Source organism: Solanum stenotomum, chromosome 3, assembly GCF_019186545.1.
Source record: "Solanum stenotomum isolate F172 chromosome 3, ASM1918654v1, whole genome shotgun sequence".
In the NCBI taxonomy this organism is placed as follows: Eukaryota; Viridiplantae; Streptophyta; class Magnoliopsida; order Solanales; family Solanaceae; genus Solanum; species Solanum stenotomum.
The window spans coordinates 45,766,360-45,793,030 of NC_064284.1; the positions used below are offsets into that span (position 1 = coordinate 45,766,360).

Consider the following 26,671-nt stretch of genomic DNA (forward strand, 5'->3'; position numbering starts at 1 on the left):
TCTTCAGTTCGATGTTATCAAAAGCAAAAAGCACAAAAAAGTTCTAAGGTCCTTAAGCTTTAACGAAAAATGCACAAAGGGAGGGAAACATACAAATATATACATACTTAGTCCAACATTAGTAATTATAAGCATGGAATGAATGACAAGTATAGTGTTGCCATTAACAAGAAAAAGTATACCTTGGAAACTCGATGATGTAACAAACTCAATAACTACACCAACACAATTTAAACTCAAACAATCGATAAATATATTTCACTAACTCGTAATTGAAATTACAAAGGAGTTTAAGAACTAAAAGGGAAATTGAAGAACATAGATAGAAGAAAGGAGATGAAAAGCAGAACTCGGAGAAAGGGATGAGAGAACTAGACATTTTTCTCAACAACTTTCATAAACTGTTCTTTCTCATCCGTCATCCTTTTAGCTAGTTGTTAAGTGGGCCTGAGTCCCAAATGAGCCTATGCAAAGGCCTTCCAGTTTTATTGCTTCTTCTTGGCCCAATAACTAGTTGTGTGAAATCCGTGTGGGTATTGACATTGGATTGAGGCTTGTTCATAACAGATGATGACACTGAAATGCACATTAAGTTTCAAATACATTAAAAGTGATTTATAAGTTTAAAGCGAACCCCAACTTTTGACTTTTGCCATTTTTTTGTGTAATTTTTCAGGTTTAAAAAAGTTCTTAAAGGCACTTCTTTTTGTGTTATCCGAACACTTACAATATTTAAAAAAAAAAGTCACTAAAAATAAATCAATCTGAACCCCTTTTTAAGTGTTTTATTACCTTAGAATCCGAAATTCATCTGTTTATTTCCCAAATACTAAGCTGAAAGTGTTGGGCCAAGTCCAATTCCAACAGCATTAGGACTTGATTACTTTAATAAAGATAGCCATCAGATGTATTTTCAGATGGACATTCCTTTATATTTTAGGATTATTTTGCAATTTTTTTTGGCCTTAAGTGAAAATATAAGGATACTAAAAAAAAAAAATGCAAACATCAACGGTAAAAAAGACAGTTTAATTGCTCTCCTTTTTAAATTGTGAGATTGTATTATATAAATTCTTCAATTCATGATGCATGCATATGGCTAAAGCTTAGTTTATAATCATAAAGTACTTGTATAGCATGAGTTCATGTCAAAATTATTGGAAATATGTAATTATGGTCAATAAGATCAATAATGATAAAAAAATCTTAATATCAATTGAAACCTTAACAAAATCCCGAACCCCTAGAATTCCATTGATGAATTTCTCACATACCTTGATGAACCCTAGATTTGGAATTGAAAGAGGAGACTTGAAGCTTGAATAACCCTAGGCCCATGTATGGTACTCTCTTCTAAGGACTGTATTGGTTGTCCTTCAAATAATTACTAGAAATCCACATCTCTGACCAAGAACCACGAACCACGAACCGTCGATCAAACCACGAGCCATATACACACCTCGTATATTGATCCTCAACCTTAAGCCTGGACCCTCATACTACGAACCCTTGATGCCATGTACGGTCCATACATCCTTTGACAGGCCGTACTGGCTACACATAGTACACTCACTAGAGACTTGGCTTTTCTGAAGGTTAACTACGAACCAATAACGTAACTATGAGTCATTCGTGTAACTCAAGGTACCAAAATCCCACTAAGTTTGGAGTTCAGTCCACGAGACCAACTACGGCTCGTGTAGCCCTTCATGGACCGCATGGTGGCTCGTAAACCAAAGTTTGAGACTAGACATTTTCCAAATTTCTAACTACCAATCTATGGCTAGTTCCCACTGCTCATACAACCATCTATGGTCCGTACATGGGCTCGTGGAAACATTGCACCATTAACTTTTTCTTTCTAATTCAACTTTTTTACTTTCGAGGTGTTACATTTATAAACCTAGAATATAACTTAAATGGATCAAAATCAGGTAAAATATTCCTTTTGGCCCAAGAGGAAATATTGAAAAAAGAGAGATAGGGGGGAGCAATCATGCTGATACCACAGTGACCTAATAAGAATGTAGAATATATATTGCAAGATAAATGAAAAGAATTCCACACACTCCAAGTGACCTAATAATCATGGCCTTGTGCATTACAATATGCAAGTCTTTGAATTATGGCATTTTGACGAAAATATTTTTATTCTCCATTTGTATCTATTAGGATTTGAAACTTTTAGAGAAAAAAATAATGGCTCAGTTTTTTTAAAAGGCATACACATATATCTATATAAGCTTTTCCAAAGTTAGTAGAGGGCCATACATATCCAACCACTCTTGACTTTCTTACAAAACATATTCCATAAAACAAGGACTACATTTCCTTTACATACTTAACATAATATTTAAGGAAATAACAACAAAAGACATCTAGAAATATCTCATTTTCTAACACTCCTCCTTGAGATTTTTCTTGGATACTCCCAACTTAGCCCTTAGAACTTCAAATTTCCCCTTAGGAAGAGCCTTGGTCATGATGTCTGCAATTTGCTGATCTGAGCTACAATGAACAAGTTGAACTTCGCCATCCTTCTCTGCTTGCCTGATAGCGTGAAACTTCACATTTATATGCTTGCTACGACCATGTTGCACTGGATTTTTGGCCATAGATATTGCTGACTTGTTGTCAACCTTGATGACAATAGCTTCAATGTCATTTTGCTCCAGATCACGCAGAATCTTTCTTAACCATAGAGCCTGATTAGTTGCACCAGCAACGGCAATGTATTCTGCTTCTGCAGAAGATTGAGCTACCATCTCTTGTTTCTTTGAATTCCATGAGAACATGCCTGAACCAAGTGTAAAAGCATATCCAGAAGTGCTTTTCATATCATCAACGCTTTCTGCCCAATCACTATCTGAATAACCCATCAGTTGCCCTTTCTCTTCCCTTTTAAACTAAATACCATAATCAGCAGTTCCTTTGATATATCTCAACATTCGTTTAGCAACACCAAGATGAACTTGACTTGGAGCTTACATAAACCTCGACAGTAGACTTGTCGCGAACATAAGATCGGGTCTTGTTGCTGTCAAATACAACAAACTACCAATCAGACTTCTATAAACAGTTGGATCAGCCATGTCACCTCCTTCAAACTTCGAAATCTTTTCATTGTGAACCAGTAGAGTCGGTACAGACTTGCACCTCTCTATCTTGAATCTTTTAAGAATATCTCATGCATATTTTCTCTGAGAAATAAAGATTCCAGTTGTAGCTTGATAAATCTCTATTCCCAGAAAGTAACTCATTTCACCCAAATTTAACATTTTAAACTTGGTCTCCATTTCTTGCATGAACTGATTTACCATTGCTTTATTGCTTCTTGTTACCAGAAGATCATCAACATAGAGTACTAACACCACAAACACATCTCCTCATTTAGCCTTCTTCACATATAAAGTGGCTCCATTTTCACTTCTCTTGAAGCCACAATGAATGAGATGATCATCAATCTTACTGTACCATGCTCGATGAGCCTACTTTAATCCATACAATGCCTTATGAAGTCGGTAGACTTTATCCTCCATTCCTGCAACTTGAAAGCCTTCTGGTTGATCAACATATATCTCCTCCTGCAACAGTCCATTTAAGAATGCAAATTTCGCATCCAAATGATATAACTTCCAATTTGATTGAGCTGCCAAAGCAAATAGCAGCCTTATTGTATCATGTCGTGCAACAGGTGCAAGCGTGTCCCCATAATCCAGACCTGCAACTTGCGCATAACCTTTTCACAACAAGCCTTGCTTTGTATTTATAAACTGAGCTATCTGAATTAAGTTTGGTTCTATAAACCCACTTCACCCCGATCACATTTTTGTTTTTGGGTTTATCAACCAACTTCCAAGTATCATTCTTCTCTATCATACCAATCTCCTCCTTCATAGCTTCAATCCAAACTTCATATCTTAATGCTTCTTGATAACTATTTGGTTCCGAGATTGCAATATTGCATCATTCATATATCTGTTTACATCCCTACTCTATTCAAATAGGGCAAAACGTCGCGATAACTCAAAAATAATCAATTGATTCAATTTAAAAAGAATTTTAAGAAAATAAGAATTTTAAAGGAGTCGCCACCTAATTTTAGGAAAACTAAGAAACCAATTAATTAATCTACGAAACCAAGATATTCTAGGTAAGGGGTTCAAGTTATTCCGAAGGAAAGGGGTTAGGCATCCTTCGAAATCCACAAATGTGGATCCCAACTGAATTCATTTTTTTCAAATTGAGGATGAGAATAAAATAATGTACAAATATAATAGCATGCAATATACACAAGTAATATGATAAAATAATAATATAGGAATCTGCCTAAATTTACCTATCGTCAATATTATACAATATAAATAAGAGTATAATTCGAACCTAATTCGAATAACTGCAATAGGAAGCATCTCCGGGTACCTGTAAATACACTTAGTAAAAATATTAGTTATAAATAAATATGAATAAAATTAAATGAATCAAATATTAATTTAAAAATAAAAATCCGTCTTATTAACATGGGAGGCCTTGAAAATCGATGATAATTTCTTCATCCGCCATTTTAACTTACAAAAAATATAAACTTAAACTAAATTTCTGTCTTTTATAATGTGGAGGCCTCTAAAATCAACGAAGAAATTTTTTCATTGGCCAATTTTAACATAAAACATATATAAACTTAAACTAAATTTCCGTCTTTTAAAATGAAGAGGCCTCAAAAATCGACGGAGAGATTTTTTCATTGGCCAATTTAATATACAATATAAGAAAATATAAATGAGAACATGTTAGAGCAATAAAAGATAATAACAGTGGCAATCATATAAAATGACAACTTATATATTAATTAACAATAAAAAGGCATAATTTGGCAACAATTAAAAAATGTAAACAAAGCAACATGAAAAAACTCAAAGTCATTACTAAAGAAATATTTGATCAGCTAAAACAAAAATATCAACAACTTAACAACAACATCCAACTTAATAATTAAAAAATCAATAAATAAATAAAAAGCAATGTAAACCCCAAANTATTTAGTTGTCCATTTTGACAAATCAAGAAAGGACAACAAATTTTTTCCTATTATACCCTTATTTACACTTCTTGAAAATTGTAAAAGTGTATGTTGTTTCCCTCCAATTTATTTCACTTTAATTCAAATAAGTGGTTGTAATTTTGAAGTGAAAAGTTGTCATAAGGGTAAAATTGTAACTTCACTGTGCTAATCATTGTTGCCTTAATCTGTGTGCCATTTCTAAAGTGGACAACTAAAAAGGGACGGAGGGAGTAGTAAATAATAATAACAAAAGCGAACAGTGATGTATTACACTAAGATGAGCAGCAAAAGTAAAATAGTGACATGACAAGATAATAAATAAGGGAGTAATTTTGAACAACAATAGGACTAAAGCAACAACAATACCACCGTAATAACATTAAACATTATTCATCAGTAGTAAAATAATGACATTTAAACATAATTATTAATAATCACAGTGATAAGAAACAAACAAATATATCTATGGAAAATGGCTTAGAACTGTAAGCAAAACACAATAAAAATAACAAATGACATAAAAATAGAAATAAAGGGAAGAAAGATTTGTGATACCGACTAAGTTTCAGGTTGCTGATGGTGGTTTCGTGGTTTCTCGGCAGAGCTTGTTGTTGGGTTTGAGAAGAATCGTTGTTTGGGTTGTTTTCGGTGATGTAGCCCTCTGATTTGCGACCTCGTAGCTCGAAGCTGATATCAGATCTGGTTTGCTATTAGCCGGAGCAACGATTTTGAGCCAAAACACGTGTAAAAAGAAGAGGAAAACGTGAAAGGGGAAGGGGAATGGGACTGGTTCGTTTTTGGTTTGATGTTGCTGTTTGGAGTTGTTTTGTTGGCTTTGGGGGTTGTTATTTCTGTTGTTGTTGGTCTGGCAGTGGCGAGGAGAAGGTATAGTAAGGGTCTTGGGTGTCTGTTTGGTAGTGAAAGAGGTCGGAAAAGAGTGGGGGTTTTGAGTGGTTCTCCGGCGGGTGTGAGGAGAATGGAGGTGATTTTTTGAAGCTTGCTTCGCCGGAAAATGAAGCTAGGATCTGGAGGCGTTTATGGAGTTGAGTTGCGAGCTCGAAGCTCCCTAGTTCAGCGTTTTGGTGGTAAATGGTGGACTGTAGGTGCTGGTTTCTGGAAGAAGAAATGTGCTGGGGTTTTTGGGTTTTCGCCAGAAACAAACGGAGATCAGGTGAGGCAGTGGGGGTGGTTTGGCGTTTGTTAGACTGCTCGTGGGTGGAGGGTTGTGGTTCGTTGGGATTATTGGGTAGGTTTGGATGTGTGTTGGCAGCTAGGAGCTTCAGGTGGTTATTTAACGAAGGGTGTCCAAATTTTTAATAGTAATTTTTTTAAAAAAAAATGACTATTTAAATTACCAAGACAAATAATCAAGTTAAATATAAGAATATTTTTAATAGAATTACAAGTGTATAATNCTAATATGGCCCATATACTTAGGTAGTTAAATTATTTAACTATAAATACCCTCATTGTATTCTTAACGAAGGTAAGAGGTCTTCTTGACTCTATACACTTTGATTCAATAATATTTTCCTCTCTTCTTCTTCTCATAAGTTCTTTCTTCATTCTTATCCTCATTCTTGATGATCTTGAGTATAATAATAATTCAGTTCATAGTGAAAGAGGTCGGAAAAGAGTGGGGGTTTTGAGTGGTTCTACGACGGGTTTGAGGAGAATGAAGGTGATTTTTTGAAGCTTGCTTCGCCGGAAAATGAAGCTAGGAGCTGGAGGCGTTTATGGAGTTGAGTTGCGAGCTCGAAGCTCCCTAGTTCAGTGTTTTGGTGGTAAATGGTGAACTGTAGGTGCTGGTTTCTGGAAGAAGAAATGTGCTGGGGTTTCTGGGTTTTCGCCAGAAACAAACGGAGATCAGGTGAGGCAATGGAGGTGGTTTGGCGTTTGGTTGGCTGCTCGTGGGTGGAGGGTTGTGGTTCGTTGGGATTATTGGGTCGTTTTGGATGTGTGTTGGCAGCTAGAAGCTTTAGGTGGTTTTGGGTGTTGTGCGAGCTCAGATCTTGCTGTTCGTCATGCCATGGATGGGCGTACTCCTATTTCGGCTCTTATACATGTTGCTACTATGGTAGCGGCGGAAATTTTTCTTATAGCTCGACTTCTTTCTCTTTTCAGAGTTATACCTTACATAATGTATTTGATCTCGGTTATAGGAATAATAACAGTATTATTATGAGCTACTTTAGCTCTTGCTCAAAAAGACATTAAGAGAGGTTTAGCCTATTCCACAATGTCTCAATTGGGTTATATGATGTTAGCTCTAGGTATGGGGTCTTATCAAAGCGCTTTATTTCATTTGATTACTCATGCTTTATGAGCTAAAGATCGCCGAAACAATGGAGAAAGGTTCATCGGAGAATCAATGTGGTTTTGATACAGTTTCTAAGTTGCTGGCTGGTGGATCTTTTGAAATAGTGAAAAGAAAAATAAAAATAGATTGGGGTTTTTTTTATTGCCGGATTTCGGGGCAGTGGTGGCCGGAGAATAAATAGTGAAACCTATCTGGAAATTTATAATTCTATTCTAAAAATAAATTCACCAACCTCTATTTTTTAACTTAACCAAAACTTATATAGGAAATAATTGTTAAATGGGCTCAATTGTGGTCCAAAATTATCGATCAAGTAAAATATCTGTATTTGAATGAATTTCTAGACTGTGCAAAATATCAAAATAAATATTAACAAATGTAACAAATAAAATGAATATTAAAAAAAATATAACGAACGTAACTAATGGCATGTAAAAATACAATTTTAAGATTAACTGATAAAAGAAAAATCCTAAATTTTGATAAATAAGGATAGCTATCGATAAACTTATTTAAAATTATAAAAAAAATATTTTGAACTATTAAATAAGTAAAACTTAAAATTTGAGAATTTTTGAAAATGTTAGGCCAAAATTGGGTGTCAACAATATCTCGGAAAGGGGCCTTGTCTTCAAAATTGACGAATCAAGTGAGGATTCCCCGTTTGATTCTTCGTCTTCTTCCAGAGTTTCAGACCCAAATGATTGGATTTCAGGCAGCGGACTCCAGTTCTGAAAAACTGCATTATCTTTCTCAATTTGCTCCTTATCCCAATTCCAATAAGCATGCTCATCCATAACTACATCCATTCGGATTAAAATACTCTTTGTTTGCAAGTTGAAAACTCTATAACCCCTGGCTTGTGATGAATAACCAATAAAGATCCCCAATTCACCTTTTGGTTCAAGTTTGCTTCTTTTGACAGAAGGAACATGAGAATAGCATATCGAACCAAAAACTTTTAAATGTTTGGCAGATGGTTGTATTCCACTCCATGCCTTAATATGAGTCTTTTCATCCACAGTTTTTGTTGGCAGCCTATTTAACAAATACACTGAAGTATGAATAGCTTCTGCCCAAAAGCTTTGTGGCAGTTTCTTTTCTAGCAACAGACATCTTGCCATTTCAACTACTGTTCTGTTCTTCCTCTCCAAGACTCCATTTTGTTCGGGCGAGTAGCTTACTGTCAACTTGTGATCAATCTCCATATCTTCATAATACTTATTGAACTCGTTTAAAGTGTATTCGCCACCATTGTCCGACCTTAAAGCCTTTAGCTTACAACCACTTTGTCTTTTCGCAAAAGCTCTAAATTTCTTGAAAATTGAAAATACTTGAGACTTGTTACTCAGAAAATACACCCAAGTCATCCTTGTTAATTCATCAATAAAGAGCACAAAATATTTATTGTGACCCAAATATGATGCCTGCATAGGTCCACACACATCAGTGTGAACTAGTTCAAGTTTTTCAGTTGCCCTCCAGGTAGCACTTTTAGGAAATGATTTCCTGTATATCTTACCCATCTGACATGACTCACAAACTTCTTTAGACAGTGAAATCTCAGGTAAATCCTTAGTCAAGCCCTTTTCATACATAGACTTTAAAATAGCATAGTTAAAATGACCATATCTTTTGTGCCACAACCATGACTCATCTTTACTTGCAAAATTTGCACTATCAAACATCCTATCTAAAGGAAAAGTTTTATCCATTATTTCTACTTTAACAATCAAACTATCTTCAGAGTCAAAAATCAAACAATGTTTGTCCTTAAAAAATAAGGAATAGCCTTTAGACATCATTTGAGTGACACTTAACAAGTTACATGCTAAAGAAGGAACATATAACACATCATGTATAAACTTTATACCTTGTGTAGTCTGAAAGGCAACTGAACCCTTTCCAAGTGCATCTACCGTCTCACAATTTCCCATCCTTACTTTAGTTTTGATTGACTTGTCAAGTGTATGAAACATGAGCTCATTATGTGACATATGACTCATACATCCACTATCTATGAACCATGATGATTTGTTGGTTGTGTTTTCTTCATGAGAAGCCATAAACAAGCTTTCTTCTTCATTTTCAGTCTTTTTAACAAAATTTGCCTGCTGCATATGGTTTTGTTATGGTTGACTCTGTCTGTCCTTGCAATTTTTCTCAATATGACCCATCTTTCTACAGAATCTACATTGAACCGGTGGCTTTCCTTTGAATCAACAGTTTTTTTCTTGATGATTGGTTCTTTTACAATGGCTGCAAGGTGGAAACTTCCTTCTCTTTGAAGATTCCTTCCTTGGTTTTCCCCTTTCTAATTTATCTCCTTCCATCCTTATATTGTTCTTCATAGGTTGTTTGCCTTTATGTTGTGCTTGAAATGTCACTTCTGCTACTTCTTCATCTCTTATACTTGATCTTTGTTCTTGGGCTTGCAACTTGCTGATCAGTTCTGCCACAGATAAAGTCTTCAAATCACAAGATTCTTCTATTGCTGAAATCTTGGACTCAAACCTTGCTGGTAAGCTTATCATCATCTTCTCCACCACCCTTGAATCTGGAAAGGTTTCACCAAATAGCCTTACTTTGTTTACAATCTCCACAAGTTTGGCAGAATACTCTTTCATAGTATCTCCTTCTTTCATCCTTAACATCTCAAATTCTCTTTTGAGAGTTAAGAGTTTGACAGTCTTCACTCTGTCACTTTCATCGAAATCCTCTTTTAGCTTCTCCCATACTTCTTTAGGTGTTTCACAAGCCATTATTCTTGTGAGAATCACATCTGAAGTGATGAATGAAGACATGTGAGTGCCTTGGGTTTCCTTGACTTCGCACCTTCATAAATCTTCATTTGTGCAACTATTGGATTTGGTCCAAGTGGAAGAGGATCATCTTCACTTTCAATTGTTTCCCATAGACTAAGTGCTTTGAGATAAGCCTTCATCTTTATCACCCATATGTGATAATTTTCTCCCGTAAACATAGGAGGGCCTGCACCCAAGAAGTTGTTGGATGCCATGTTACTGCTGCTCAGCTCTCACCTTAGAAGGAGAAAAAACCTTAGCCTTCTTGCCTTCACAGATCCCTCAAGAAGAAGGGCTCTTGATACCACTGTTAGGATTTTAAACTTTTAGAGAAAAAAATAATGGTTCAGCTTTTTTAAAAGGCATACACACATATATCTACATAANGAGATAAGCCTTCATCTTTATCACCCATATGTGATAATTTTCTCCTGTAAACATAGGAGGGCCTGCACCCAAGAAGTTGTTGGATGCCATGTTACTGCTGCTCAGCTCTCACCTTAGAAGGACAAAAAACCTTAGCCTTCTTGCCTTCACAGATCCCTCAAGAAGAAGGGCTCTTGATACCACTGTTAGGATTTGAAACTTTTAGAGAAAAAAATAATGGTTCAGCTTTTTTAAAAGGCATACACACATATATTTAATAAGCTTTTCCAAAGTTAGTAGAGGACCATATATATCCAACCACTATTGACTTTCTTACAAAACATATTCCATAAAACAAGGACTACATTTCATTTACATACTAAACATAATATTTAAGAAAATAACAATCTAGAAATATCTCATTTTCTAACCTAATCTAATAAGTTTATTTGTTGTGAAAATAATTATAATATCTCAAAAAGAATAAAGTATTTTCCGTAAGATTCCAACAATTCCTGGTGTAAAAATGGTTTCTTGGAAAATCCTGTTATGGTCTGTCTCAATTTATCTGTCATTTATTAGCTCTTTCTGTCAAAAAACTACTAATATTGTCCCTTTTGGTTCCAATATCACAGCTAGAACTGAATCTTTACCTTAGTAGTACTGGACTCCTCCTTGTTGGCATATGGTTTGATAAAATCCCTGAGAAAACTCTCGTTTGGTCAGCCAATCACGATGATCCAGTTCGTGCTGGATCAAAGGTTAATCTAACGCTCAGTGGAAGCCTCGTGTTGACTGACTGTAATGGGAGAGAGTTTGTTTTGTACAATGGCACAGGCACAAGTCTTGTGGGAAAGTTTTGAATTCCCAACAGATACGATTTTCCTGGTCAAGTTCTTCTCATGGGGCAGAAGCTGTTTTCCAGTGCCAATGGGACAGTAGATTACTCGAAGGGGAAGTATAGACTAGAGATGCAAATCAAATGTGGTCTGGTCTGCATATAGAACTGCTGATTTTGGCTACTGGAATTCTGTAACTATAAACAATAATAATGTAAGACTGGTTTTCAAAAACACCAGTCATACTTTGTTCATTACAAATGGAAGCTCAATCTTATCCAACGTGACAGCGAACTTGCCTGATTCAGTTCAAGATTATTACCACAGAACTATGATCTCTGATAAAGGAGATTTCCAACAGCTCTTCCATGGAAAATTAAATAGAAAGGGTATTTGAAACTACAGAGGAGCTTTGCACGCAGGAAGTGTTGAATGAACTACACTGCAAAAATTGCTGATTTTGATCTTTCAAAGCATCTTATGAAAGACCAGACATGAACAAACACGAATTTTAGAGGAACCATGGGTTATATGGCACCAGAATGGCTAAAAAGCGTGCCCGTAACAACCAAAGTTGACATCTACAGCTTTGGTGTTTTGCTGCTTGAGAGTATCTTCTGCCAAAGGCACATGGACTTGAACCCAATCGGCCAAGAAAACAAAGAGCTCAAGTTGATCTTAGTCGATTGAGTTCTTCATTGTGTGAGAAACGAGAAGCTTAGAGCTGTTGCTAGTCTTGATGAAGAAATTATGTTACATTTTAACAATTTTGAGAGGATGACTATGGTTGGCCTATGGTGCTTGTGTCCTGAACCGAATCTTCGACCATCTGCAGCAAAGCTTGTTCAGATGTTGGAAGGAACTATAGAACTAGGTGTTCCTCCTATGATTGATACAACTATATGAGTCATATTCTGTATTATCTTGTAATTTTTCCAACAATTAAGTGTCATTCTGTTTTATTAGTCATTAGACCTAGTTAAATTTCAGTGTTTTTCTCATAGTTCTCTGGTGCAAAAAGTTGTGTGTTTTCTTACTTTCACCCTTAGTGTGTGCATTATATATACTTTTCCTTCTGAAGAGTCTTCTTAAATGTCACTAATGCTTGTGTTGAAGTCTGCAGTAATATGCAATCACGTTATTGCAGAAAATGGATCATCGGCTAGTCCAATAAGCAATCACTTTGTTTTCAATCATTCTTTCCACCATTAATAATAGATAGACCGCAATAGGCGTTACCATGACAACTTCTCCAGTCCACCACTAGCTAATAGTCAAAGAACAAAGTTCAAGTGTCAAAGTTGATGGCTTTGATAGTGCAGTTTCTTGTTAGAATTGATGCTTAAGTTATAGGTACCCCCCATTAAACAGTCAAAATTTAGTGAACCATTGTGTATATGAAATCATTTTTTACTTCCTATTGTCTAAAATATAGCCTTCTGATTTCATACAAGATGAGAATATCTCTTAATCTTATTGCAATATTCCTCCTCCTAATCCTTCATCATAAGTCAAATGGCCAAAATAATCCAAATATTACCACAGGTTCTACTTTCACTGCTGGAGAAAATGGTTCTTTGTTATCCTCGTCCGGGGACTTTGCCTTTGGATTTTATCCTATTTCAGATACTGTTTTCCTAGTTGGAATTTGGTTCAACAAAATCCAGGAAAGAACACTTGTCTGGTCAGCAAATCGCGACGGCCCAGCTGAAATCAGATCAACTATTAGTCTAACAAATGGTGGCCTGCTTGTGCTCAACTATGCTAACAGCACAGTTCAACAAATTAGCAATAGGACTGCAAGTTTGGGAACCATGCAAGATGATGGAAATCTTGTGTTGAGAGACTCTAGTTCAAATAATGTTTGGGAAAGCTTTAACTTTCCCACTGATACACTTTTGCCAGGACAAACTTTATTATCAGGAGGACAGCTCTATTCTAATTCTATTTCAGATGGGAATTCCAAGTACTGTAAAGGGAAATTCAGGCTAGACATGCAAGCTGATGGAAAATTGGTACTATCTGCTTATCATTTTGGGGACACAGGATATTGGCTGAATAGTCTAGATGATGAAGGAAACCATGAAGTGAAATTAGTTTTCGACCAGAGGAATGCATCTTTGTACCTTGTGAAAGATAACAATAACACAATTTTTTCTTTTCCATCGAACGTGCCAACCCCAGTTGAAGACTACTACCACCGTGCAACTATAGGCAGTTTTGGAAACTTCCAGCAGTATGCTTATCATAAGACTAATGATAGCAATTGGTTTAGACTTTGGAAGATCCTTTCAGAGCCATGTATGGTTAATGCTGTTTGTGGGGCTTATGGATTGTGCAGCTCAAATGATAACGAAACAGTAAGTTGTGACTGTCTTCCGGGGTTTGTCTTCTTGGATCCAAGTAATCCTACCAAAGGTTGTCATCCAGAGACAATAATCAACTTCTGTGCAGATCATCTATTTACAGGAAATTTCACAATAGAGGCTATTCAGGACAGTGACATGCCTTACAATGAGGTTGGGGATTATGAAATTTATCGTGATGTCGACGAGGAGGAATGCAAGAAAGTTATCAGGGAAGATTGTTATGCCATGGCTGCTTCTCTAATCAATAGGGAATGTCACAAGAGGCGTACTCCTATACTCAACGCCCATGCCCACTAAATCAGCTAAAGATGGCATACAAACAAAAAAGAAAACCAACACCAGAGCCCATCTCACTGCTGGCCTTTTAACTACCAGTTCACTTACTGTCCTATTTGGAGCCTTGGCTTTGTACTATCATCCTGCTCCTCTGAGACTCGTAAGACGAGAGTGGAATCCAAATTCATCAAGAATAGGTATCAATTTCCGCGAGTTCACATACAAAGAACTGCATGAAATTACAAATGGCTTCAGCAAGCTACTTGGAAAAGGAGCTTCTGCAAAAGTTTACTATGGTAATCTCAAGTTAAAGGATGTTCAAGTAGAGATTGCAGTGAAGCTGATGGAAGACGTTGCAGAACCAAGTGAGAAGGTATTCATGACAGAGCTAAAAATCATAGGCAGAACTCATCACAAGAACTTGGTGAAGTTATTAGGATTTTGCATTGAGGATAATCAATTCATTTTGGTTTACGAGTTGATGAAGAACGGAGCATTATCAGATTTTTTGTTCAAGGAAGAAGTACTGCCTACTTGGAGTCAAAGAACAGAAATGGCACTAGGAATTGCAAGAGGACTTCTTTACTTACATGAAGGATGTGATTCTCCAATCATCCACTGTGACATAAAGCCTCAAAATGTACTTCTCGACAGCAAATACAATGCCAAGATTTCAGATTTTGGGCTATCAAAACTCTTGCAAAAGGATCAAACAAGAACAGATACTAGCGCAAGAGGGACAGTGGGATATTTAGCACCAGAATGGCTAAAGAATGCACCAATAACACCTAAAGTTGACATCTTTAGTTTTGGTGTAATGTTACTAGAGATCACATGTGGTAGAAGGCATATTGAGCTTAGCAGGGTAGAAGAAGAGAGCGAAGACGATGAAGGTGATGATTTATTGCTTGTAAATTGGGTTTCAGGCTGTGTGAGAAGTGGTAGAATTGACAAACTTGCAAGGAGTGATCCTGAAGTATTGAATGATATTAAAAGATTTGAACGATTCGTGAAGGTGGGATTGTGGTGTGTCCATCCTGATCCAATTGTTAGACCTTCAATGAAAATGGTGATGCAAATGCTTGAAGGCATAACAGAAGTTGAAGTTCCTCCAATGTTTTATCACTAAATGATAGTAATGAAGAACCTTAAGGAACATCCTGCAGTACTTATGCTCTTGTAAAATTAGTCTAAGTTTTAGAATTTGAGTTGTTACTTTTGCAAGTTCATAGTCTGTGCTTCAATTTCTCCCTTTGTCATGTTTGCTGTAACTTTATTTACTCTGGTGTTGTGTATTTCTTGTTCTGCTCAGTTAGTGTAATGCGCAAAAAAGCTCTAAGGTCCATATGCTTTTGTAATGAACTCAACTCTATGTAACAGTAACCAACTTCTCAACTATATTAATAAGACGTACTAGAATTCAATTACAAATCCGGAAAGTAAATGCAACCACGTAAATAGCAAATACCCAAACAGAAATGTACAAATACTGAACGTAAGAACTATGGAATTGATAGACCGTAGAAGGGAGATCGATGAGAAGTTTAAACTCATAAAATAAAGGGGATAAGAGGAATCAGACTTTTACTCAATAATTTGCATAAGTCTAATTTTCTCTCACAAGTCGTATTTATCAACCTGGATCCCAAATACAGTCTCTTTATTCAGTGTTAGGCTTCTTTGCCCATACTGGTCCTGACGCGTTTGGCCTTCATAACAATGCTTTAACGAAAAAAGGCGCAACGGGAGGAAAAAAATACAAATACATACATACTTAAACCAATACTAGTAATTATAAGCATGAAATGAATGACCAGTATACAAAAAAATTGATTTTTTTTACGATAAAGTGAAATATCAATTGTTTAGCGTTGCCTCTTCAGAAGACACTTATTGACAAGGAAAAGTATACCTTCGAACCTCGACGATGACACTGAAATGGAACAAAATCAGGTAAAATATTCCTTTTGGCCCAACAGAAAAATTGAAAAGAGGAAGGGGTGAGTGGGGGAGCAGTCATGCTGACGCCACAGTGACATCATCAAAGTTTTGAATCATTTAAAAGGGTCCCTTAAGTTTCAAAAAATGGTGACAAAGAGGTTAGATAAGTAATTTTGATGTTTCACAAAAACATTACTACTATGTAATACATGTTTCCTTCATAATAATTAGAATACTCAAAACATCTTTAACTAAAGTATTTCCAACACCTTAATTAATTAATATTAACTATAAAATGCTTGGATAAAAATTTATATTGAGTTTGTAGAGAAGTGTTCAGAATTCAAAATTATTTTCAAACTTCTATCCTCCGTGAGTTGTTAGTTTTAGGTAGCGTTTTATCATAGATTTTTATATAATTAAATCTTAAAAATTAATCTTCAAAATATTTTTATGTGAGTTTGTTTCTGGAAGAAATTTCACTTTCACTTACTCATAATATATGTAAACTTTAATTTTTTGCTAGGTAAAATATATGTCCAAACACAACTTTAAAATTCCTAAATTAAAACTTTAAAAACTTAAAATTTTTAAATTTCAGCTTCAAAATTTATGACCGAACGAGAGCTAAAGGCTATCTTTAGGTGACAGGAAAATATCTATCTGTTGTGCCATTATGATTAGTGAAAATGCAAATGCATGATTGCGTATCTAAAACCTTCCCGCATGCATATATTTGTTAACTACATATAGTAACATTTCCAAATGGATGTACTCCCGCCGTCTCATATTAGTTCTTTACGTTATTAAAAATAGTTATTTTTATCAATTTACAAAATCATGATAGAAGTTAGTTATATTTTTCCATTTTACTCTTATAATTAATTTTTTTAAAGTGTGATTAAGTTTGTAAATTTTCAAAAAGAGTAAATTAATAAAACTATCTTTCTTATTTATAATTTCTAAAGAGATGTATCAAGGGGGAAATGAACAACCAATTTAGAACGAAGGTAGTATATTTGAAATACTCTTTCTTCTCCCCCCACCCCAGGTTAACGTTATATATATTGATAGTATAAATTTTTCTTGGCATATTGCCAATATAATATAGTTTCACGTATATACGATAACGAGTTAATTAGTTTATTTTTTATTAAGAATGCTTATGATCATGACAGATATATACATATATAGCATAATTTTATAAGTGATCTGATTATACACGCAAATATTTCTTACATTATCGATGCATATATATAAGTTTTGAATTATTTTTATTGTATAGTTTGTTGGAAGATGAGTTAGGTTATGGTGATAGTGATGATGAGTGCGTCTGGCTTAGCACGCCATTTATCATCTTTTGAGCAACAAATGAATAACTATGAATGATGTTTTTCATTGCACGCCAACATTTTATTGCACAAGTTTTAATTTCTTAAAGTAAATTATTTATTTCACTTCAATTTTTTTAGATTAAAAAAAACCCTAATTTTGGGTATTTGTCTCCACTATACCTATGTGTTCAATCATCTTCTTTTATCTTCTTTTTTAAAAAAAAAAAAAAATCTCTCTTTTCCCAAAGAAATATCCCTTTTCACTAATTATGTATGATGACCTTTTCTAGTTGTTTCATTTGTTGCTTCTTAGTGCTTTTGACATTATCATGTCTTCTCTTCCCAAAAATAAATAAATATATTGTTGATTACAATTGTTTTGCTAATTGCAATAATTATCCCTAAGTTGTATTATTGATTTGTGTATTCTTCTAATTGAAGTGATATCATAAGGCATGCATGTGGTGTAGTTTCTCCCTTTCAATTTATTTATCTTAATTACAATTTATATTAACAAATAAATAATTTTGCAGTAATTATTTCATATTAAGCAGCAATAAAAAATATAAGTATTTATAACACCCTCTATATAATTATGTAAATGTCGCTAAAGACTTTACTAACAATGGATGTAATGATATTAATTCAATTGTTGTTAAATATTTTTTACGACAATAAAAACAAAATTTACTGTCACAATGTCTAGTACGGTTACTATTTGAATTGTAAAAAAAATTACGATAATTTTTTTAAATTTTTTTGAAGTGTTAACTATTACTTATAGTAATTTTTTATGTAGTTTTTAAATATATAAGTTTTATTTTTTAAAAAATATGATAGTAATATATTTAAATTTACATAGAACATTAATTATTTTAACTTTCGTACTTCAAATCAAGTCAAACAAATTAAAACAGGGGAAAAACAAATTAATTGTTCAAATACCTCTCTTATATATATGGTGAGCTAGCTTATATAATCATTTTTCGACCACCATGTTTTATCGAATCGTTGCATTACTACACCAACATATCATTATTACTCCACTATTCTTCTCACTTGGTATTACCATAATTTTGGAGAAAATAAAATGTGTTAAAAGATAAAGGTTGCTAAAGCAAAACCTAAGATGATGAACTATATGTATAATTAATAAAAAATGATATAATTACTATGTGGACAAGAAGAACTTGTATATATACTAACCATTTCCAATGCTATGACGAGATGGTAAGTATCTTTTTCAATATTAGTCAGAAAAAAATAATTTGAGTTCTAAGTATGTAATCGTCTATTGTAAAAAAGTGTATCAAGTTAAATAAAAATTAATGACGTGTATTAATATTAGTTGGACTTCAAAATAAGTACTAAACAACAAGATAGAAATTAAAAAAAAAATAACAATCAAATAAAGGGTTTAATTTGATAGGGTTGAGAGTAAGTATACTAACAGTCTAACACTATAATAAATAAATAAAATTGTGCAATTATTTAACGGCAATATATAATTGTCATTCTATTATATTAAATGATAATAATAAATATGATTATTTATAAACTCTACATAAATATCGTATAAGGCTTTAGCAACTCTGGATGCATGCAATGACATTATCTCAATTGTTGCTAAAAGGAAAATTTATTGTCATTTACAACTTGATTTAAACCACAAGTTTCAAAAGTCTTTTTTTTTTCTTTCTTAAATTACATGTCAAGTAAAACAACATCACACAAATTGAAACGAAGAAAGTATAAATCATCTAAATGTTTAAAAAATGAATAATACTTAATTATATAAATAAAATAATAAATAATCTTTTAATTTTTTAAATTAGACAAATAAATATAGACGGAGTTCATATATTAAGCCCAATGAAGAACTAGAGCCCCATAACATTGGTGAAAAGTAGTATTCATTATTTTATATTCCAAATATACATAAACATACACTTAGAGAACGCACGCGAGGAAATCAACCTTAGAATTCCCACTTATAATGATCTTTTGATTTAATTTTTGTATTCCATTTACTATAATGTTTTTTTGGAATTTGTGTCTCCAAAATCCATGAGGATTTTATGTAAACTTGCTTCAATAGTTATCCCAACTCATGAACTTAAATGATTACAATGACACTCTTTTTCCTCTTTATATTCTCCACTTAACATTCCAATTTTTTTCATCCTTAAACTTATTTGTCACTTAGCTTTGAAGTCTCACTCTTTATTATCTCTTCTATCCTTTGTCCAATTAGTGTGTTTGAGAAAAAAGAAAAATGGGTGAAATATCAGCAGCATTATCTAATGTGTTGAATAATGAAAATGGACATGTAGTGGGAGGTCCAAGAAAGAGTTGTTGGTATGAAGAAGAAATTGATAATGACTTGAGATGGTGTTTTGCTCTCAATAGGTATAATAATACTAATTGGATTTAAGTTTAATGTGTTATAATGTTGGTGCGACTTAACTAGATAGTTGTAATAAGTTGATTACTATCTTTTTTTCAAGTTATTTCGTTCATTCTGATTTATATGATCTTACTAATTATTTTATAAACCAATTTAAAAAGATCATATCTTTTAAATTTGGGGTTGGGGTGGGGTGGGAGGGTGGGGGACTTTTATTTATTCTTTTGTGTTTGGTGGATATATATGCAAATTATATTTCCTATTTTTTCTTTTTCGAAAAGCTCTTTTTAGGGTAATTAGTAGGAAAAAGATGCACCTTTTAGTAGGTTCGTTATTTTATAATAGTTTGACTTCAATATAAAAATTACATATTTTTAATAAATCTATAATCTTAAATATATCACGAGAAAAAATGAAATGCTAGATCCTAAAAAAATAAATATTTAAATTACTAGAATCCGAAATAAATATATTCTTTTTTATTTAAAATATTTTCGTTTTGGCGCAGCATTTTGCACACTGGTGCTACTCAATATCAAGATATTCAACTCTTGGACACAAAGCCCTTTGGAAAGGTAAATAGTATTTGGAAAAATCATTCCGACATATTTATTTAAGAGTGTATATTCTATTGTAATTTTTTTTTACCAAAAAAGATTGCAACAAAATCATCGATAACATAAAAATGTGATTAAAAAAAAGACTATCATATAAATTCTATTTATTTTTTAATTTGAAAATTTGTCATTAAATTTTTGGCTAATGCAACAGGCTTTAGTGATCGACGGAAAGCTTCAAAGTGCAGAGATAGATGAATTCATCTATCATGAATGTCTTGTCCATCCACCTCTCCTTTATCATTCCAAGTAATAATTCTTTGTCCGGTCCCCACAAATTATTTCATTTTAATTGTCCAAATAACCCGAAGGAGAATTTTGGCAAGTAAAGTTGTAGATCACAAATTTAAACTGTGAAAATAGTCTCTTGCAAAAATACAGGATAAAACTGTTTGCAATAAGCTTTTGTGATCCAATCTTTTTTCTTTCGAAATCCTCATTATGACTATGTATTTTAACATAAAGTTCTTAAGCTTTTGATTGTTTTCAAAATTAATTTATATTTAATATACACTTTAATTATCAGTCCTAGAAGCATATTCATTATGGGAGGAGGTGAAGGTTCGACAGCCAGAGAATTATTAAGGCACAAAACAGTCGATAAAGTTGTAATGTGTGACATTGATGAAGTAAGTCTCTTTATTTCCCCCTTTTTTCGATTCTTCGATTGTGTAAATATATTTTACATCATTAATTAATGAAAATTTTTAATTAATTAATAAATAAATACTCGTATCAATTATTATTGTTTTTTCAGGAGGTGGTGGAATTTTGCAAGTCATACTTGGAGGTTAACAAAGAAGCATTTTCTGATCCTAGACTTGACCTTATTATTAATGATGCCAGGTTTAATCCCTAACTTTATGAACTTGTTAAATTGGCCCTTTCAATTTATTTTTTGTGATAATTAATAAATCTTGATTAACAAAAAATGTTGTGATTTTATAGGGCTGAGCTAGAGAGGAGGGAGGAACATTATGATATAATTGTAGGGGATTTAGCTGACCCTATAGAAGGAGGACCATGTTACCAACTTTATACAAAATCCTTTTATGAATTTATTGTTAAACCTAGACTTAATCAAGGTGGCATCTTTGTTACTCAGGTACATTATATTTATCCCTTAAATTTCATCGAAACGTAAAATTTATTAGTATCGTTTAAATTAAATCAGAATAATATATGTGGGGAAATTAAACATTGGATTAGTAATTTGTAAGTACTAACTAATGTTGAAATATTGTGAATTATAACTTAACAGGCAGGACCAGCAGGAATTTTCAGCCACACAGAAGTTTTTTCTTGCATTTTCAATACTCTGAAACAAGTTTTCAAATGTAAGGGAAAAAAATTATTTTCATGCTAAATAATTACATTATGTTATAATAATTCTTGAAAACTTGATATATCTCAAATGATATTTAATAACATTAATAATTCTTTTTTATTACAGATGTTGTGCCTTATTCAGCTCATATTCCATCTTATGCTGACACTTGGGGATGGGTCATGGTATTATTACTTTACAAAATTAGAACAAGTTATATATCTGCTTGGTCGGTCAAAATAATTACATTCGCTAGCCAAATGTATAAAAAGAATATACACTATTTTGTATAAAACATGTATATTCTATTTACATCATCTAATAATATATAAAAATAATATACACTATTTTGTATAAAACATGTAATTTCTATGTATATTATACAACAATATACAAAAAGAATATACACTATTTTGTATAAAACATGTATATTTTATGTATATCATACAATAATATACCAAAAAAGTATACATTTACTGACTGCTATTTAATTTTGGTGGACGGCTATACAATATAGTTTTTAATTAAATTATCGATGATTTGATATAGGCATCAGATACTCCATTTGTTGTAAGTGTGGATGAATTGGACCAAAGAATCAAGCAGAGGATCAATGGAGAAAATAGATATCTTGATGGCAAAACATTCACTTCAGCCTCTACATTAAGCAAAGCTGTTAGAAATTCGTAAGCAACATTTCAATTTTATTAACTATTGGTTTAGTACTTTAATTGTGTTATACACTCATAATTTAGCTTAACTTATGACAACAGTTTAACAGGTAACTCTTCATGTAGGTGTATATAACTTAAATTATGTATTTTATAATTCTTTTTTCGCGAGTTTTTTTGCTTATATGAATATTTGAACAATGACAGATTGAACAATGAGACTCATGTTTACTCAGAAGGAAATGCAAGATTCATTTATGGACATGGAAGACACAATCAAGCATGACATAATGGAACAAAAATTGAAAGGGGAGCTACATGATTATTGTAGCACATTAACAAAAAAAGAAAAAAAAAATGGAAACTTTTCTATTTTTTTTTCTTTTGTTTTGGTTTTTCCTTATGGTTTTAACTCAAAGTTATCTTAAGAACTTATGTTTCTTATATGTATTTTTTTTTGTTTTTTGTTGGAAGTGGTAGGGGTGCTATGGCCTATGTTACTCTAAAGGAAAGAGGGGTTATGGCTTAATTATGGATCTTTCTTGTTGTTTTTTAATTACTATATGGTTTAATATGGAATACTATCTTTTAATTTTGAGTCTCTACTTACTAATGTTACAATCTTTTGATAATGCTCCCAAGTTTTTGTCACATTATAAAGTTTGCTTATTAACATTTCAAGAGAAGAAATTTCATTTCCTTGAACGCCCATTTTTTGCAAATTAGTTGCAGGACGACAAATAATGTACTTTTCACCATTTCGCCAAATCAGAATGAGAGTCAATCGAGTCAATTAGAATACATTATTTCACATAAAATTAGCATATTGATTTATGCATCTACTTAATTTATGCCTTGTTTTTTTCATTTTCCTATTACTTATACTTGAATTGTACTACTAATAAGTGTTAGACCCTGTGCCATTAATCTTCTTCAAAACTAAATAAGATTGGGCCAGAAAATGTTAAAAGGAAGTCATATTGGACATGCAAAAATCCAATAATTTAGTGGTGATTGATAAAGCTTCCAATATTTTGGGTAGCTATGCTTGTGGCCACTCAAAGCAAATATATATACAAAAAATATCTCCAAACAATTTAGTGATGTACTAGAAAGTGATGCATGTGCGATGCACGGGGTCTAAGCCCAACAATTTAATTTGTAATGTGTTCAAATATGGTGCATAGTTAAGTTCGTCTGACAACCCAAATAACTATTGATATACAACAACAACAACATACCCAATGAAATCCCACAAAGTGGGGTCTGGGGAAAATAACTATTGATATAACACATTGATTTCATAAACAAATCAATATATGGGAAAGAATCATCAACAATTGTAATTTTGAGAATTAACCCAAAAAAGATAATCTCTGCCATCAAACGAAAATTGTAATTTAACACAATTTTTAGTTGAAAATTACACTACTAACAATGCTAAGAATATTAATGATAGATCCTAAAAAGTTTCTCTTGATCTTGCAAAAATGAATAGTAATCTAGCTTTCATTTTTTCAAGCAGGTTTTTTTTCCACATGGATGTTGGTGTTTAGTGGTACATTTGTACCATTCAGAAAAAGTAAAATAAAATAGGATTCAGGAGTAAAGTTTTCGTCTAAGCCCATAAAAAGGAAGTGACTCTGATGGAACAGTTAAATATCACTCCAGAGGCGTATCCAGGATTTTGAGATGATGGGTGCACTATTACGAAAAGATGGACTAAGAAATAGATTTTGATCAGTTTAACATTTAGGTTCTTATCACTGAAAATCATTCAAATTTTAAAATTATAGGTCAAAAATTATTTTTTATCTATCCAAACCACTTAGAGAGGTGTTACCCAATTTTAGAAAGAAAATAAAACAAGATAAATGAAAGATTCAAATTTCTAGCCTCAGAGGTGCACCCAATCATCATCGTACAATATTATATGATACTTCAAGTGTGGGTTCACACATCTGTGTTTACATATATTTTTAAAAATATAACACTACTACATATGAATTCAGGAGGGGAGCATGGGTTCACGTGAACCTGGTGACCCCCTCCTGGATACGCCTCTGTATCACTCTACCTTTTTCAATATGCTTTCTCCATTTGTATTTGGTCCCTAACATAAGCATTGTGTGTTATTGTTAGAAAGTCATTCACTTGGAGAGGAAGACATAACAAAGAATCATGGATCATGACAAATTTCAACCAACAAATTAACACATTTTTCAATTATGCCATATAAGCCCATTTTGCCTCAAAAGTCATATATATATATATAGCCATTGCATGGGTTTGGATGACTTAAATTTAGGGTAAAGAGGCATAATTCATATGCTTGCCTCTGTAGCATGCGCAGATTAGCTGATTTTGGTAGACTTGATTGTTAGTTTGTTTGCTCTTTTTTCTTGGCCTAATTTTGAATTGCAATTGTAGTCAATTTCTTTGGAAAATAGCCACCATTGATTATTGTTATAGTCCTCAATTAATTGTCTATTTTCCCACTACATAAATTATTGTTATAGCCCTCAATTAATTAAATCTAAATCATTGATATCAATATTAGACATGTGATAGTTGACACTCATTCAAGAAATAATTTGGGGAATAAAAATGATAGTTAAATTCATTTTCTATAAATATGGTTCTCCTAATTATATTATAAGAATTGATAAATATTAATAAGATAAAATAAAGATAAATGTAAATAAAATATAAATAGTACAACTCACTTAATATATTGTACAATTAAGTATTGCAGTGCTAATCCTTTTTGTTGGTGGCTTAATATATAAGGTAATGAGTCATTTCTTGTTACAATAATACATAAGCTCACTAACTAATTAAATTAGGTATAGTGGTATATGTCAACATTCAGTGATATTTGGGGAAGTCCTTCAAAAATTATTATTTTTTGTAAATTTTTAACTACAAATAAACTTTCAGCACGTGGTGTTTAACATCATAAAATTAATGAATATTTTGATATATTTGACATATATTTAATTTAGGACCATAAAATCTAAAAGATTTTTTTACTCTCTTACTTTTCACATCAAATCAAAATATGATAAACAAATTGAAACAAAGAATCACAGGTACATTAAAAAAAATTGCAAAAGGAAACATACTCTTTGAAATCATTTGCTTGTGTTTCATGTGCTGTGCCATACTCAATTATTATGCATGTTGTGGTGAACTCTGCTTCTATCGTCACCTTATATATATAACTAGTAAACTTTACCGCACTTCACGCGGTCATAAAATACATTATTGATATACACTTAATCTATTTCGAATATATTAAAAAAAATTAGTCAAGATTATTGCTTCCACAAACTAAAGTCGCCTTTTATTTTTCTTCTAAAAGATTATCTGAAACATAAAAAAATATTGTAATTTCAAAATTGAACAAAAACTTCACCTGCATTTTCATATTAAATAGAAAAGTAAAATAAACAAAAATAACTATAAGGATACAACAATAAAAGGCCTAAATCAAAATTTGCTAAATATATTATGTGTTCGACGAAAGCGTGATTTTACTATTATCATTGATCATGTTGGTTGCAGATATAGCTTATAAATTATCAATTTTCATATTATATTTTTTAGAGAGAATTAGTACTGTTCATTAGTATTTTTTCTAAGGAAGAATTATGAATTCACATGATTATTTTTTATCAGGCCTTGAGCCATTGGTAGAAAATTACGAATAGAAACATCATTTTGTTTTATGCTTCTTATTAGTAAATATTTTATTTATAAGAATTAGTCATCTTAATATTAGAAATTAAATATAAAGGTTGTGTTGAAAGAGAAATAATTTTGTTTCCGGAATAACTTCCTTAATCATAATTTAACCAAAGCTATTCATACATTCTTATTTGAAACACTACAAATACTCATAAAATTGACCAAAATTTAATTAACAGTTATGAAATTAGAATTTTTATCTTTCTTAATTAAGGTATTAATAGAAAATGATAATTTATTATTTTATACTTAATTGCATTTTTTGTTATGTTACTAACTAATTATAATATGGGAAAATGCAATGTTTTGAATTTTAAAGGACAATAAGATATACATCCGCCCAACTACTTGTTCTAAAATCTCAAAAGAAAATCTAAAATTGTGAAACTCAATCACAAAATGTTTTGATGGTATAAACTAATATCAAATCGATATAGATAAAAAAAAAATATTTTTTCTATCATATAGAGTATCAAACACTATGAATTTGTGACCAATTAAAACCATTTCATTATCCCCGTGTCCTAATAGAAAATTTTGTATTTGTGACGTCCGGCTATATAAGTCCAAAAAAAAGAGAAGAAATTA

General features: G+C 32.5%; 4 protein-coding genes across 4 annotated transcripts in view; 3 read left to right on the forward strand and 1 right to left on the reverse strand.

Moving 5' to 3' along the window:
• The window catches only part of LOC125860598 (uncharacterized), a 1,020,336-nt gene that overhangs the window by 407,597 nt on the left and 586,068 nt on the right, over positions 1–26,671 (reverse strand). The gene's annotated exons all lie outside the window — the stretch shown is intronic.
• The window catches only part of LOC125860583 (cystathionine gamma-synthase 1, chloroplastic-like), a 642,491-nt gene that overhangs the window by 51,619 nt on the left and 564,201 nt on the right, over positions 1–26,671 (forward strand). The gene's annotated exons all lie outside the window — the stretch shown is intronic.
• LOC125858986 (G-type lectin S-receptor-like serine/threonine-protein kinase LECRK3) lies at positions 12,846–15,319 on the forward strand. Its single transcript, XM_049538738.1, has 2 exons — positions 12,846–14,013; positions 14,063–15,319. The coding sequence occupies exons 1-2, from the start codon at positions 12,846–12,848 to the stop codon at positions 15,163–15,165; spliced, it is 2,271 nt and encodes a 756-aa protein (XP_049394695.1). The 3' UTR covers positions 15,166–15,319.
• On the forward strand, positions 19,482–22,946 carry LOC125860591 (thermospermine synthase ACAULIS5-like). The gene is made up of 10 exons (XM_049540590.1): positions 19,482–19,720; positions 20,227–20,293; positions 20,490–20,584; positions 20,862–20,964; positions 21,093–21,181; positions 21,284–21,440; positions 21,597–21,672; positions 21,789–21,847; positions 22,212–22,348; positions 22,541–22,946. Exons 1-10 carry the CDS (start codon positions 19,587–19,589, stop codon positions 22,617–22,619), a joined length of 996 nt encoding a protein of 331 aa, XP_049396547.1. The 5' UTR covers positions 19,482–19,586; the 3' UTR covers positions 22,620–22,946.